The sequence below is a fragment of the Takifugu rubripes genome, chromosome 17, assembly GCF_901000725.2.
Source record: "Takifugu rubripes chromosome 17, fTakRub1.2, whole genome shotgun sequence".
Classification (NCBI taxonomy): domain Eukaryota; kingdom Metazoa; phylum Chordata; class Actinopteri; order Tetraodontiformes; family Tetraodontidae; genus Takifugu; species Takifugu rubripes.
In genome coordinates, this window is record NC_042301.1 from 9,334,820 (window position 1) to 9,348,025 (window position 13,206).

General features: G+C 44.4%; 1 protein-coding gene and 1 long non-coding RNA gene across 2 annotated transcripts; one reads left to right on the plus strand and one right to left on the minus strand.

Annotated features, from left to right (window-relative positions):
* The first annotated feature begins 1,762 nt into the window (after positions 1-1,762).
* LOC115253285 (uncharacterized) lies at positions 1,763-2,356 on the plus strand. Its single transcript, XR_003891588.1, has 3 exons — positions 1,763-1,879; positions 1,995-2,102; positions 2,217-2,356. It is a non-coding gene; the product is annotated as an uncharacterized lncRNA (long non-coding RNA).
* socs7 (suppressor of cytokine signaling 7) lies at positions 2,040-9,397 on the minus strand. The gene is given in 10 exon segments (NM_001122863.1): positions 2,040-2,160; positions 2,260-2,395; positions 3,030-3,158; positions 4,965-5,133; positions 5,419-5,488; positions 5,490-5,520; positions 5,818-5,952; positions 6,770-6,874; positions 7,980-8,044; positions 8,661-9,397. Coding segments are annotated over 10 exon segments (1,698 nt in total).
* Positions 9,398-13,206: the final 3,809 nt, after the last annotated feature.

The window sequence follows — 13,206 nt, forward strand, 5'->3', positions numbered from 1 at the left end:
CAGATCAATGCAAAGCTATGCATTTCAAGCCAATAAATAAATAAATAAGGGATTTAGTATTTATCTATTCTTGGCAGCACGAGTGAATGTTTCTCTGAGGGATTAGGCCACTTCAGCCTCAGATAAAATACACAAATAAAAAAAAGAAAAGTTGCCCCAAAAGCTGAAAACAGGCTCTTTTTGGGTGCCATGTTATTTATAAATTTGTGTTGTTAATTAAATATCAAATATTTTCTAAATTCATATTTTTATCACCATGAATGAACTCTATTCTTTCAACGCATGGTTATCATCTCATCTCCATGAAAACCGAGCAGATTTGCTGGGACACATGCTATAAGAGTTGGACTTGTGTGTTTGTTTAAACACACAAGTATGTTTAAATGATTCTGTTTAAAAGATGAAACTGCGACGTTTGTGTGGCGTAACAAATGTGATGGAGCATGTTTACAGGTTTCAATATAGTATTAATAGTCCAGGTTAAAAAGTTACGTCATATACCAATGTTTATTTTTCCATTTCTTTTTTTTTTTTTTTACTGAAAATGCTGAATCAATAACCAGCTTCTGGATTCTGAGAAAAATGAGCAAAATACACCCGGACAAGTAAAACAGGCAAATACGAGTCATGGCAGATATACACACAGGCAGGGCATTGTGGGAAAAATGGTATTGGGGCATTTTATACCCCAAATGAACTGACTCCAGATTATTTTACACCCCCAATTTTATTTTTATCAGAAGAAGAAAAGTCTTAAATCAGTATCAAAGATGGCACCGTGGCTCCTGCTTTAACCCCAGCAGTGTCGAGTGAAACGTTGTTGCGCTGTTAAAATCAGACTCTCGCTAATTTAATTTGCATTTTTTTTCTTTGGTGTATTTTCATCTACAGGATGCATCATTGTGTTTCTGATTGAGCTGGCAGCCATTCTGGGACTTCATCTAACATTAGCTATCGTTGTCGAGACTGAAGTACAGATTTATATAAATAGATTTCCAAAATGAAAAATATTTGTCATAAAAATAGAAGTGCCTTTTAGTTTATTTTTCTTTTAATTAAACTCAATAAAACAGATGCATCTTCACATCCTCCCGCTGTCCAGAAAATAAGCCAGAATAAATTAGCTTGCATGACTTCTGAGAGGTTGCATATTCTTCATATTTACAGCTTGTGTTCTCTGGTAGTTGTGCTGTCTCGCTCTTTATGAATATATCATTGTTTACACTCTCTTACACTTTTATGACACTTCAAATCTTTGAAACTAACATAGTTGTATTGCATATTTCATCAGTGGCAGATTTCAAACCGAATACTTTTGAAAATAGAGTGTGGTATTTGTGCATCTAATATTTTCTGTATTGCATTCGATATTCTGAAACTGATATGTCTGTGAGAAAGTGTGGCTTAAGCTCTTACTTGTTATATGTTGTAAAGATAATTTCATCTGCATGGCATCAGCAAGTTGCCCCGAGAACGAGTCTCAGGCAACAAATAAACAATCAGTATCATCAGATGACGACTATAGGTGCTCCTGCTACTGCCCTGCCTTGATGTGTATATCTGTTATCAGAGCAACTGTCAATCCAGAAAGCCCAAATTTCAACAGACTGGAAGGAAAAGACGAGGAAATGGCAGCAAATGACAGTGGTACAAGTTGACCGATGCATCTGTGTTTTTAAATTCCCAGTTCTGCACAAGGTTTGCAGGTCAGGTTCAGCGTTTGAGTCAAGCCCGCCGTTTCTGAGCATCCGAGCGGCATCTCAGAAGGCCAGGCCAGATCCACTTCAGACATCCATCTGTAAACACTCATCCAAATCCAAATCAAAAGAGAAGCTGGAGTTTCTGACTGGATCGCCAGGAAATCTGATGGCTGATGGCGGTGGGTCAGAACAGATCAGGCCTGTGAAGGGAAACCTGCAGAGATTTCAAATGTAACCATGAGGTAGCATTTAAACATCACCTTTGTTGGATTTTCCTATAAAAATCATTTGCAGATCCTTCCCAATCCACACTTACTTAAGCAGAGGAGATGTCTGCTGCTACGTCTGAGACTCGGCCTCCTGCTCTGCTCCCACCACCCTGTGGATGCTCTTGATTGACAGGTACACCTCCTCTTCTGGGTCATAGTAATAAAACTTACTTAGGTAGGAAATTAGTGGCCTGGAAAGCAGAGGAAACAAAGAGGTTTACAAATCAACCGTTGCATATTTCAACAGAAAGAGGTGGTAGTGATGGTGCGACTCCTGTCTGGCTGGGCACCTGGGCAGTGGAAGCTCCTGGATGTGGTCTATGCGGACAATTTGTCGGATGCAGAAGCGACAGAGATGTTGCAGAGACTTCACATTACTGAAGCGAGACACAGGATACAGCAGCTGAACGGGGGTGGGAGGAAGCCCTGGAAGAAAAAATGACTGTCATTAAAGACAAAGAGACCAATTAACTTTCAACAACAGGGATGCAAACAGGAAAAACCTCCTCCGCCGCTGTGGTGTAGTTTATCCTCAGACTGAACGCCATGGAAATGTAGAAATCTGACCTGAAATGCAGTTTTTCCCTGAGCTTTGAGGAGTTTTTGAAGGCTAATTTAAATGAAAAGTCTGAGTGTAGAATCACTGAGCAGTTATCATCACTATCACCATGGCAATGTCTAATTGCATGCTGGAACATGGCTGATTGAGAGTCCATTAGAGTTTTTTCTGCTTCCGACGCCTGTTTCCTCCTTCATCTGCTCCTTCGGTTTAAGTGAAGGAGGTGATGCATCTGCTTCTCAGCTGATGGATGTGCAACATACTGTATATATCAATAAATGTAAACACTGTTTCTGATCTCTGGGGGCAAACACATGAAGCAGGCATATCTAGACACTGGTACACATGCACACACACACACACATGCACGCACACAACAGCATCAATCATGTAGGAGCTGAATGTTGACAATATATTCCTCATCTCATCTTTTCACCAAATGGCAGCATGCATTCATTTTTGATCAGGACTGGCTGAGTGAGCATATGTGACCCATCTCACCTGGGACTCTGGAGCGTAGGAAGTAGAGGAATTTGCCATTCTTGGAGTGCATGATGGCTCGCTCGATGAACTCCACCACTGAGTGACAACGGTCCTCAAATTTGGGGTGACACCACAAGCTGAACGTCCCTGAAGGGGGACAGAAATGCTGTTTTTTATTCATCACATAGCATTTGATCATCTATAAATAAAAGCTTCATTAAATATGAAACATCTATGTAATTCCAGTTAACACGCAGAAGGGCCTGCTTGCATCAAGGTCTCCTGCACACACCACCTGGTAACGTCTATTAAGACCTCTTTCATATCCGTTTCATATCCTTCATCTTCATGGAGAAATGTCACTTCTGGGGGAACCCATAAATCTTTGATGTTGCCCTTTTGTGCTGTTGGATGTTGTGAACTCAGCTTGTTTGCTGAGAAATTTGCTGTCCATCAGAAATGTCCAGAGCAGGATTGACGGGTCAGTCCACCTAACCCAATTTCAATGCCAAACAGGGTGGATTAGATAGAAAATGCTTGTCTCCATCACTGGGCAACGTTCTCTCCAAGTTATTTTTGTGTGGGTTCAGATGAAGCTGCAGCCACGATTGTGATTGACTGTTGTTTATTTCCACCTTTAAAGCATTTTGTTAAGTCATGTTTTCACATTTGTCTTTGAGTCTGAAGTGATTCGGTCCTATGAGGGATCCTTTTGTGGTGATTACAGTCTGACTCACGTCTGTAGTCGGCTCAACTGTCGTTGCTAAGATGTCGAGGCACAAAATGCTGCTCCAAAATTCTCAAAGTCCCCAAACGAGAGAACCTCTTTTGCTCTCAGCTTAAGATAATGAAAGAAAAAGGATTCTAAGTTTATGGATAAGTAACATTGCTTTAGGCAAATAAAGGGTAACTTGATTCATCCATAAAAACTTGGTTGTCCTTTATCTCGTTGCAGTGACAAGGCTGCTAGCCTGAACTGCTGGCCAATGTCTCAAAGCAACATTTCAGAATAAAAGTCTAGGATGAAGAGTCCTGTTTGCAACACTGGGGGTATGTTGACTTCCTGTTGACTGTGGTTGTTGTTGCGTCTGAGAGCGCCATGCCCCAATGTACTCATGCACACATGCTAATGTTGATGTGAATGTGTTGTGTCAGTCGGCCCCTCACGTCTGAATAATGAATGCATTTCCAGCCGTGACTCCATAGCTTCCTCTCATTAACGTAGGGGCCTGTCTTTGTGTTGTTTGTGCGCGTGGGTGTTACCTTGTCACACACATGTGTGCACATACAGTATGCTCCAAGTGTGATGTGAGTTATTCATGCTTCAATATTGCTGTGTGATTCTATTAAAGCTGTATTAGCACAGGTCTGACTTAATTTCATTAATGAATTATTTTATTTTTATGTATTATTATAAAAGTTTAACACCGACATATGGTATCTACATTCGCAAAGATATTGAATAAAGGCATAACTTATGTTGTTTAATCAATCACTGACCCTCAAAATTCCTGGTTCCACCCCCATGGAGTCTGTGGATATCCTCTACTGGTAATGATTAATCCCAGTAGGTGTATAGTAGTTACACATGTGCTTTATGTTCCCAACGTTTTGGATGACCAACATCTAGATGCACGTGTGCCCGGAACCTGGAGCATTTCGCGGTGGGGCAGGGAGCAGAAATGTGTGTTCATGACACACCTCGTTTTTAGGCTTTCAGCTGTGTTTTCATTTATATTAACGGTTTTGTGATGGTTTGGATTAAGATCGATCACCTTCTTCAGAGCCAAAGGAGCCTGATGTCTGTGTGAAATGACTTGTAAATAATTGACTATTATGTTTACCTCCCTGCCTTATTTATTATTGATACCGACAGACATGGTCTTTCTGTCGGTGCTCAGGCTCAGGGAAGATAGGGGATTACAGTAGGATTAGAAAAACTGCATTTCTCACCTCGATAGTGCTCCATGCGTGTGTGATGTGTGACTCCTTGTGACCTGAAGCTGAGGCTCAGAATGTACCGAGGGTCCGAACTGTCTCGGACCAGAAAAGATCCATCTGGTTTCCCTTTCAGCTTCATCTCCGCATCCTCCCAGTTCATTGGACCCCAGTACCAGCCGCACTGCAGCAGAACCAATGAGGCCTTCATTAAGCAGAGCCAGAACTGGCCTCACAGCTGAGACTTTAGTCACATTCATCTATATTAATCTCAACCAAGTCAAAACAAGATGCTGATGCCAACTCTTAACATGTTTTGTGTGAATTTCACAAGGAGATTAGTTGAAACAACAGTTCACTGAGTATAAAAACCACTTGAACAACTGCCAGCAGGGTTGTAGGCCAGTATGAAAGCTGTGTGACTGGTGTCAGGACTGAGATTATTTTTTCTGTCAGATGTGAGTTGTACCTTCTCCAGCTCTCTCAGACTGGCAGTAAAGTTGCTAGCTTCAGACCGTCGCAGGGCACACAACATGGGAGGGGGGGGGCTGTCTGGAAGGTGCAGGAGCATCTGCCAGTGACGGGTTCGAATGAGGAAGTGCCCTCAGGAAGGCATCTAAGTGACAGAAAGAAGAGGAAATATTACCTCAAATTATGAAGGAATGCAATCATTTTGTGGTTTTCTCCAACATAAAAAGGGTGTTGAAATACTGACATTTGTTCAATGAAATCAGGTATGACTGGATCACAACACAATGCTAAAAAGTTTTGCATCTCTTTTTTATTAGCTTACAAGCTAGTGCCTCTTCCTGTTTGTTTTTATGGTCACTTCCTGTTTTCAGGAAGTTAAAGAGTTCAGGTATCTTACCATTGAGGCTGAGACTGTGTTGGATGGTAGCATGGGAGGGAGGAGGAGGAGGAGGGAGAGGCAGGGGGAGGGACTGCAGGGAGGCCCCCATTACACTCACAAGGAATGGCCCAGGCTGGGGCCCCGCTATGTCATCTGGAGGAAGGAAGGGGGGCAAGGAAGGAAGGAAGGAAGGAAGGAAGGAAGGAAGGAAGGAAGGAAGGAAGGTGCTTTTCAAAACTATCAGACAGAAAGCCTCCAAAATGCATATTTTTCATCTGTTTCTTAAACAGGCAAAGTCTCTTCAAATTGTCCCTTTACATCAATCTTTTTTTAAATAATGATGCCTCAATCTAAACTCAACAGCTAGCCCAAATTACAATATTGTAGATTAGATTTTCAACGGTTGAATTTAAGTATTTTAATGCATATTAAAGTTGCTAAGTGGCTTAAGAATCAATCAGTGACCAAATTCAAACCAAAGCTTCTTGCTGAGGGAGCCCAGAGAACAGGTGTGACTTTACCTGTGGGTTTTTTCAGCTCCTACTGTAGACTGGAATTATTCATTTCACAGAATGTGTGTCCATTTTAGAATTGACTAACACTGTTCTCGTCTTTTGCTGTTCACAATTGAAGGGAAATACATGTTTTTAAAGCAGTTTTAGCATCATTTAACCAAATCAGAATCAGAATCTTTATAATGACATTGAAAAAGAAAAAAGAGGAAAATGTTTTCCTCTAAGCGAAACTTTTAAATTAGATTTGTTGTTTGCAGCTGACCTTTAAAGCTCCTCCAATCAGGTTACAATATATTGCTGGAACTTGTCTGTGTTCCCTACACTGCAAGGCAGAAACTGGTTATAAAGCTCTCTGGATTGACTGAGGGACCAATATTAATCACATTTATCTCTGTGTGTGATGCAACATGTGTGTATGTGTAGCAATAGGTTTAGACCAGAGATGAGAAAAATACCTAATAAACTGAGGCTTCGGCGTGGAGGAGGGGGAGGCGTGGGAGGGTGTGGCGTGTTTGCCCCTCGCCGTGAAATATCCACATCCAGTAGGGACACAGTCTCCCCTGAAGCCAGAGAATCAGCAGGGGGAAGGAGGAGAGAGGAAAGAGGAGAAGCAGGCATCCGTGAGAGAGCGTCACTGTGCTTGTGTTCTGTGCTGCAGAGGGCCATTAACGCCAGATAGGATGATTCTGTTACACCCAGCTAATCAGCAAAAGCCTCCACAATACAGAAAAACATCCTTTTAATGGCAATGGTGATGCAGCGGAGTTGATGTTTTTCCAAGGTGAAATTCAGCAGTTTGTAAGAGAAACACATTCCAACAAGCAGATGTGTGTCCCTCCACATCTCCTGGTCATCTCTTTGCTTCTGAGACATCACACACCAGCTAGGATAGTAAACACAAGCATGACTTCTGGGTTCTTAGTTCTTAACACTTAACACTTAAAACAACCCAGCTTGGCTCCTGTGGGGCCACCAACACGAGACACTGCCTGAGCGGTGGAGCTTTATTGTTTCTGTCTAATTGGAAGCTGAGGCTGTGCCAAGCAGGCGCTCATGGAAGATAAAAAAAATACTTTTTAAACATCATCATTCATAAAACAGACAGCAAATCTAAGAGGAGGTTGGGGCTCGGAGCCCTGAGGAGATTGTGGAGAGATTCTCAGAAAGATTCTCACAGTCCGAAAACACGTGAGAAGGTTACAAACGCAGCAAATATAGTAAAATACATGTGGTACAATTTTAGAGAGGAATCAATTTGAGAACTGACATTTAGTATACAAAATATTTTTGTTGGAGTAAATTATGCATTTAGGAACCAATGAGAAACCAGTTGTGCTGAGTGAGATCCACTGTAATAATCAACTGCACGTGAGAGTCAAACATGCATTTAAATAGATGAGCAGATCTCAGACCCGAGCTGGTCTCCCAAGGTCTTATTTACAGCTTTAACTAAAGGCTTGGGGAATTGAGTTAACTGATCTTTTTATGCCTCCTACTTCAAATCTTATAAATACAAGTGCTACAAATGGGTTGTGCGTAAAATGAGTGGGGCTAGGTTAGCATGTTGACCAAAGCAGATCTGAGGGGTGAGAGTGCAGACAGAAGCATCAAGAAGGACGCCTGCAGGGAACCTGAGCTCCAACCACAGCAGCATGCAACCCTTACCAGTAAAAGCAGAGAGGGAGGCAGAGAGGGAGGCGGGAGAGAAGGCACTGTGGGCCCTGGTCAATCTGGGCTGGTTGTGGCTGCAGGAGACATGTAAAGACAGGTATAAGAGGAGGAGGACATGAGAGGGGAGTTAGAGTACAAAGAAGAATAATTAGTAACTGCAGAGGTCCAGAAAAATCAACTTTTCAGTGCATGGGTTTGTAGTTTTAAGTCCTGCAGCCTTTTTGTGTCTGTTTGAAGCTCAGCTCTGGCAGTCGTCTCATTTGAGACAGTTTTCTTCAGCGGACGTTTGAGAATCATGACTGGACAGGCACATGGCAGCAGTTTATTTGGGGGGAAAGGTCCATTAAGCTACAAGCTAACAGAGATCAGGCCAAACAACTTAATAGGAGCATTGACTGCAGGGAAGTTTTAGTAGAGATTGGACAGTAACTGATGTCTGGACTTTGGACAGATGGCCAACTTTATGGCTCAATCAAGATAGAGTTGTCTCTTATTATTATTTTTATTTCTGGGATTGTTTTGCATGACCTTGTTAAAGAAAATACATTTTGTTTTACCATTAACTGTGCAACGTTTAACTAAAAAAAAAAAACTCCGTTTAAATGCAGATTTACTTTTTCAACGGAAATGTTTGTGAGACTCGACAGATCTTCTCCGGGGGGTGTGGACACTCACCTGTCTGTGTCCTGTTCTGGACCTGCGGTGGTCGCCATGTCCACCAAACTTCCAGCAGAAGATACCGAGTAGGTCACCGACGGCCTCTTGTCCAGCAGGTGATTTGAGCCACTGCAGCTTTTAGTCCGGAACAGTTTGCTCAGACGGATCTTTAAGGATCCTTTTTTGGATTTCACCGGAACTTTTAGCGTCTTTTCGCTCCAGGTGGGTGTCCGTGGCGCGCTGGTGCACCTTTCTGGTCGCCTTTTGGGTGTTGACGCTTGACTCAAATTTGGGCTCGCGGTCCAAGGAGAATTCGGGACAGGGGTGGCTGAGGATGTCACGGCAGTGACCTGTCCGACAGCCTCTAGATTCTGGGCGCTGGACATGTCCCCGTGGAGGTTGCATACCTGCACGTCGAGATGCGCTGCTGCAGCCGCCTCGGACGGGGCCATAACCTCCACCTGCCTCCTCAGTTCAGCTTGGAGGCTGCTAATAGAGAAAGCCCCGGACATTTTTTGAACTATTTCTCTTTTCCTGTTTAGTAAAAACTCACGGCGCCCGTTTTCATCATCATTCTCTCCGTCTGGGCACTCATCCATGTTCAAGCCGGCAACATCCCCGCTCCCCAGGCCCTCCAGAACCAACAAAGCGTCGCTGGTCTCTGTTGGGTCATTCCCCGGTTCTATCCCCCCTCCACCAGAGCCGTGAGCACCCTGACACGAACACTGAGGAAGCTCTCCAGCTTTGAGCAGCATCTTCGGTACCGCACCGACACCCAGCTCCCCGAACCTTCGGGCCAGTTCTAACACTGCTCCCTCTCTGTCTCTGGAACCCCATTTAGAGTCTCTCATGGTTAGCGGGTTGGACCGCTCCGATAACAAGGGCCAATCGGGCGGGGTGGTGATGAGTCCATGCTGGCGACACAGCCCCGCAGATCCTTGCATCTCAGCAACAGAAGCCGTCTGATGGGCTCCCCATGCCAGGTCCTGCAGGTTCTGCTGCTGTTGAACGGGGCTCAGTGTGTTGTTATTTAGTGTGGAGCCAGAGCAACTAGATCCCGGGCTCTGTCCCAAACCCAGCGCGCTCGGCTGATTCCGACGCTCTAATTCCAAAAATCCGTCCGCCTTCTGCATAATATTGGAGAAGACCAGCAGCTGAGGCCGTAGGCCGGGGCTGGGACTGAAGTCAAATCCTTGGGCCTCCACCGGGCTCTGAGGTGGAGGAGGCGCGGACAGCGGGGCTCGCCTCTCCATCACCCCGGTGTCAGGTGCGGCCGTGCCCTCGCCGCTCGCCTGCGCTTTGTTCAGCAGGCTGCTGGGATGCTCGAGGCCCGTCGTCGTATCCCTACTGATATCTAGCCCCGCTTTGACGCTGCAGTGAGCCAGGACCTCTTTCCCCAGCCCTGGCACCACTCCTCCCGGTGGCAGATTACCGTTTTCTGCGTCCAAGCGGTCATCCTCGGCCGCGGAAACCAGGCGCATCAACACGAAATCGGGCGACATATCTTGCGCGTTGTTCATAATTTATTCCTCAGGATCGCGAAACAAGAGCTATTAAGCGATCTGCGTCTCACATAGCTAACCGCGGAGATCTCGATCCTATAATAAAGAAAGGGCCAAGCCGCCGCTGCCTCCTAGAAATAGGGAGCGAACGAAAAAGCCAAAATATAAATCAGCCGATAGATTTCTTCCCCCTCTCGACACGATCGCACCGCATCCATCTGTCAAATGTCGGGGAAAGGAGTGCGGCTGGCTCCAGGCAGCAGTCGGACCCCTGGGTCAGACATGCGGTCTGATCTGAGCCGTATAAAAGCAGCCGAGTCTCCGGTCAGTGCCACCGTCTGCCTCCCTCTGCGTTCCCAGCCAGGCCCCACCCGCTCCTCCTCCTCCAGCACAGAGCACCGCTCTAAGAGCGCCCACGCTGAGAACTATAAATTAGTTTGTGGCGTTTTAATATCAACCTGATTCAACTGCGTGGACTGATTCTGGATTGAAGTGGAAAAAAGGAGAATATGTTCCAATAATCTTGGGATCACGATGTACAGGAAGTATTATTCCGGCAGTGTTTCCGCTGCAGCTCGGTGTGTCTGTAGGTCTGTAGTGATTCTAAATGGGAGATTTGGAAATCCTTTATTTATGATAATGACATCAGAGAAAATTGCGTATTTTCTTGCACAGCAACGACGTATTTCTGAATATTCAACTAACAGTTCATTCCAAAAGGATTTTGGAGAGTAGGGTCTAACTAAAAAAAGATTCAGAGAAGAGCTCATTGGTTTCTGAGCTGGCCAAAGCTTACAAGATGCAAATAAAGAGCAGCATTTCCAAACAGCTGACTGGTGCTCTGCCATTAGAACTTCCATCATTATGAGCCACTAGATTTCCCTGCAGCACCTCTAGATGTGTACAGAGGCTTATAAATAATGCACATTTCACACCAGCCTGTGGGCCATTCCATTCTAATTCATATACATTTTGAACTGGTAGTAAAAATACAATCTACTGTATGTTCTTCGACTGCTATAGGAGCATCTATTATTCATTCATTCATTCATTCATTCATTCATTCATTCATTCATTCATTCATTCATTCACTATGATGTCATTATAATATCTTGATTATGTCATCAAGTAATGACAGAAATGGTGCTTCTACAGGACATGATTGTAGGAACATTTCTAATGTAAGACAACAAAGACTTGAAAAAGATCATTTTTTAATATTTAAGGGAGTGCCATCCTGCCCTGTACATCCATCCTTTAGTTTAAAGGTCATTTTCTGTTCATGAATCTTTACTCGAATGAAGTGCTGGACTTCTTACTCCCTTCAAGAGTAAATGTAAAGGTGGACATACTTCTTACCCTACTATGTAACACACCTCCTCCTTTAATTTGCTCTGAACTCTTTTATAGCTGACATTTAATGAGGTGGTGGGAACTGATGTGCTTGTCTTTGGCCTTCTTCCAGTATTTAATAAGCATTCCGTCACTCAAGCCAAAGTTCTCAGTCCTCTGGTGGGCAGCAAAGCACCAATACTGACAAGATTCACACCATTCCACTCCTAGATATGTTTTGTCGTTAAAAGAAGATGCGTCTGTCACACCCCCTCAACCAATTCAGCTTTATGACTGGATCTAGTCAGTTTATCGTTTCGCCTTATTTAATTCAGTTATTCATAAACGTGATTAGTACTGCCGAACAACTCTCCGCCGCCATCATTGGTTAAATCAGACTGATGACAGGATTGTACGACCCCCCCCCCCCCCCCCCCCACTTCTCTGCTGCATTGATACGACATGACCAGCAGAAGACGCTGCAGACTGCTCTGCAGAGCTGCACCGGTGAAGCGCAAATGAAAGTGGATGAAAGAGCATTAATCCTTACACTTTGTAGTCTTTGAGCCCGTGCGTGCGTGCGTGGCTCCATGTAAGCCACAGAGGAGGTGTATTTGTCCATAGTTGAGGTTTTGTGCAGTGATCAAAATAACACCCTGCACTGCAGTAGACTGACGTGATTGTGTACAGCCTGGAAGTCAAAGGTCAGTGCATGCAGCTTTTACATCTCACTAGTTGTTATTGATGGCATTAAGCACATTTTATATCACGTTCTATCACATTTTGTCATCTTCTCTCTCTCTCTCTCTCTCTCTCTCTCTCTCTCTCTCTCTCTCTCTCTCTCTCTCTCTCTCTCACCCACGCACAAATGCACATGCGTGTGCGCGCGCACACACACACATATGCACTGATTTCATCCTTACACTTATTTGAATGCTACCCTGAGACGCGTACAGGAGGCGCTCCACCGTCCTCACTCACACCTACCAATCTGGGACTTCACTGCAGAGCAGGGAAGGTGCTGCAGTCACCCTCAAGAAACACAATACACACACGTGTGTTTGTGGGTGCACATGTGTGCCAGAGAGATTATTTATGTGTGTGCTCAGGGGGAGTTGGTTGGGGGGGATTCCCAGAAAACAGTTACCATGGCCACCAAAACAAAGATTTCTGTCTGCATCACGCCTCACAGTTAGAGCACCTCACCCCCACCCATCTTTTTTCTAATGCAGCATATCTCTCTCTCTCTCTTACACAGACACACACACACACACACACACACACACACACACACAGACACACGCACGTAAACTCAAACATAAAAACCTACAACAGATACACAAAGTGGGAAGTCCTTGAGACTTGAAACACCTAGAACTATTCAAAGTTACTCTGTAAATGTGGCTTTCATTACCATGTGCCCATGTGAAAGTGTGTTGTGCACAAGCATGTGCATTAAAAGAGCATCCTCTTTTTCTAATATGGAGGGATTAATCCATCCAGTACAGGCGAGTCTTGATGGACGCATAAATGCAGCAGAGCTGAGCTTAACCTTCATCTCTGTATGACTGCACCATTCTCATCTCTGTGAACATAAACACAGAGCAGATGCACCACTGTCATCACCATTCATCTCCCCAATACGTCAATACGGAGGAGGGAGGGACAGGGTGAATTGGGGGGGAGGGAGGATGGTCAGACATCAGAAGCCTCTGTCAGATGAGCTGGAA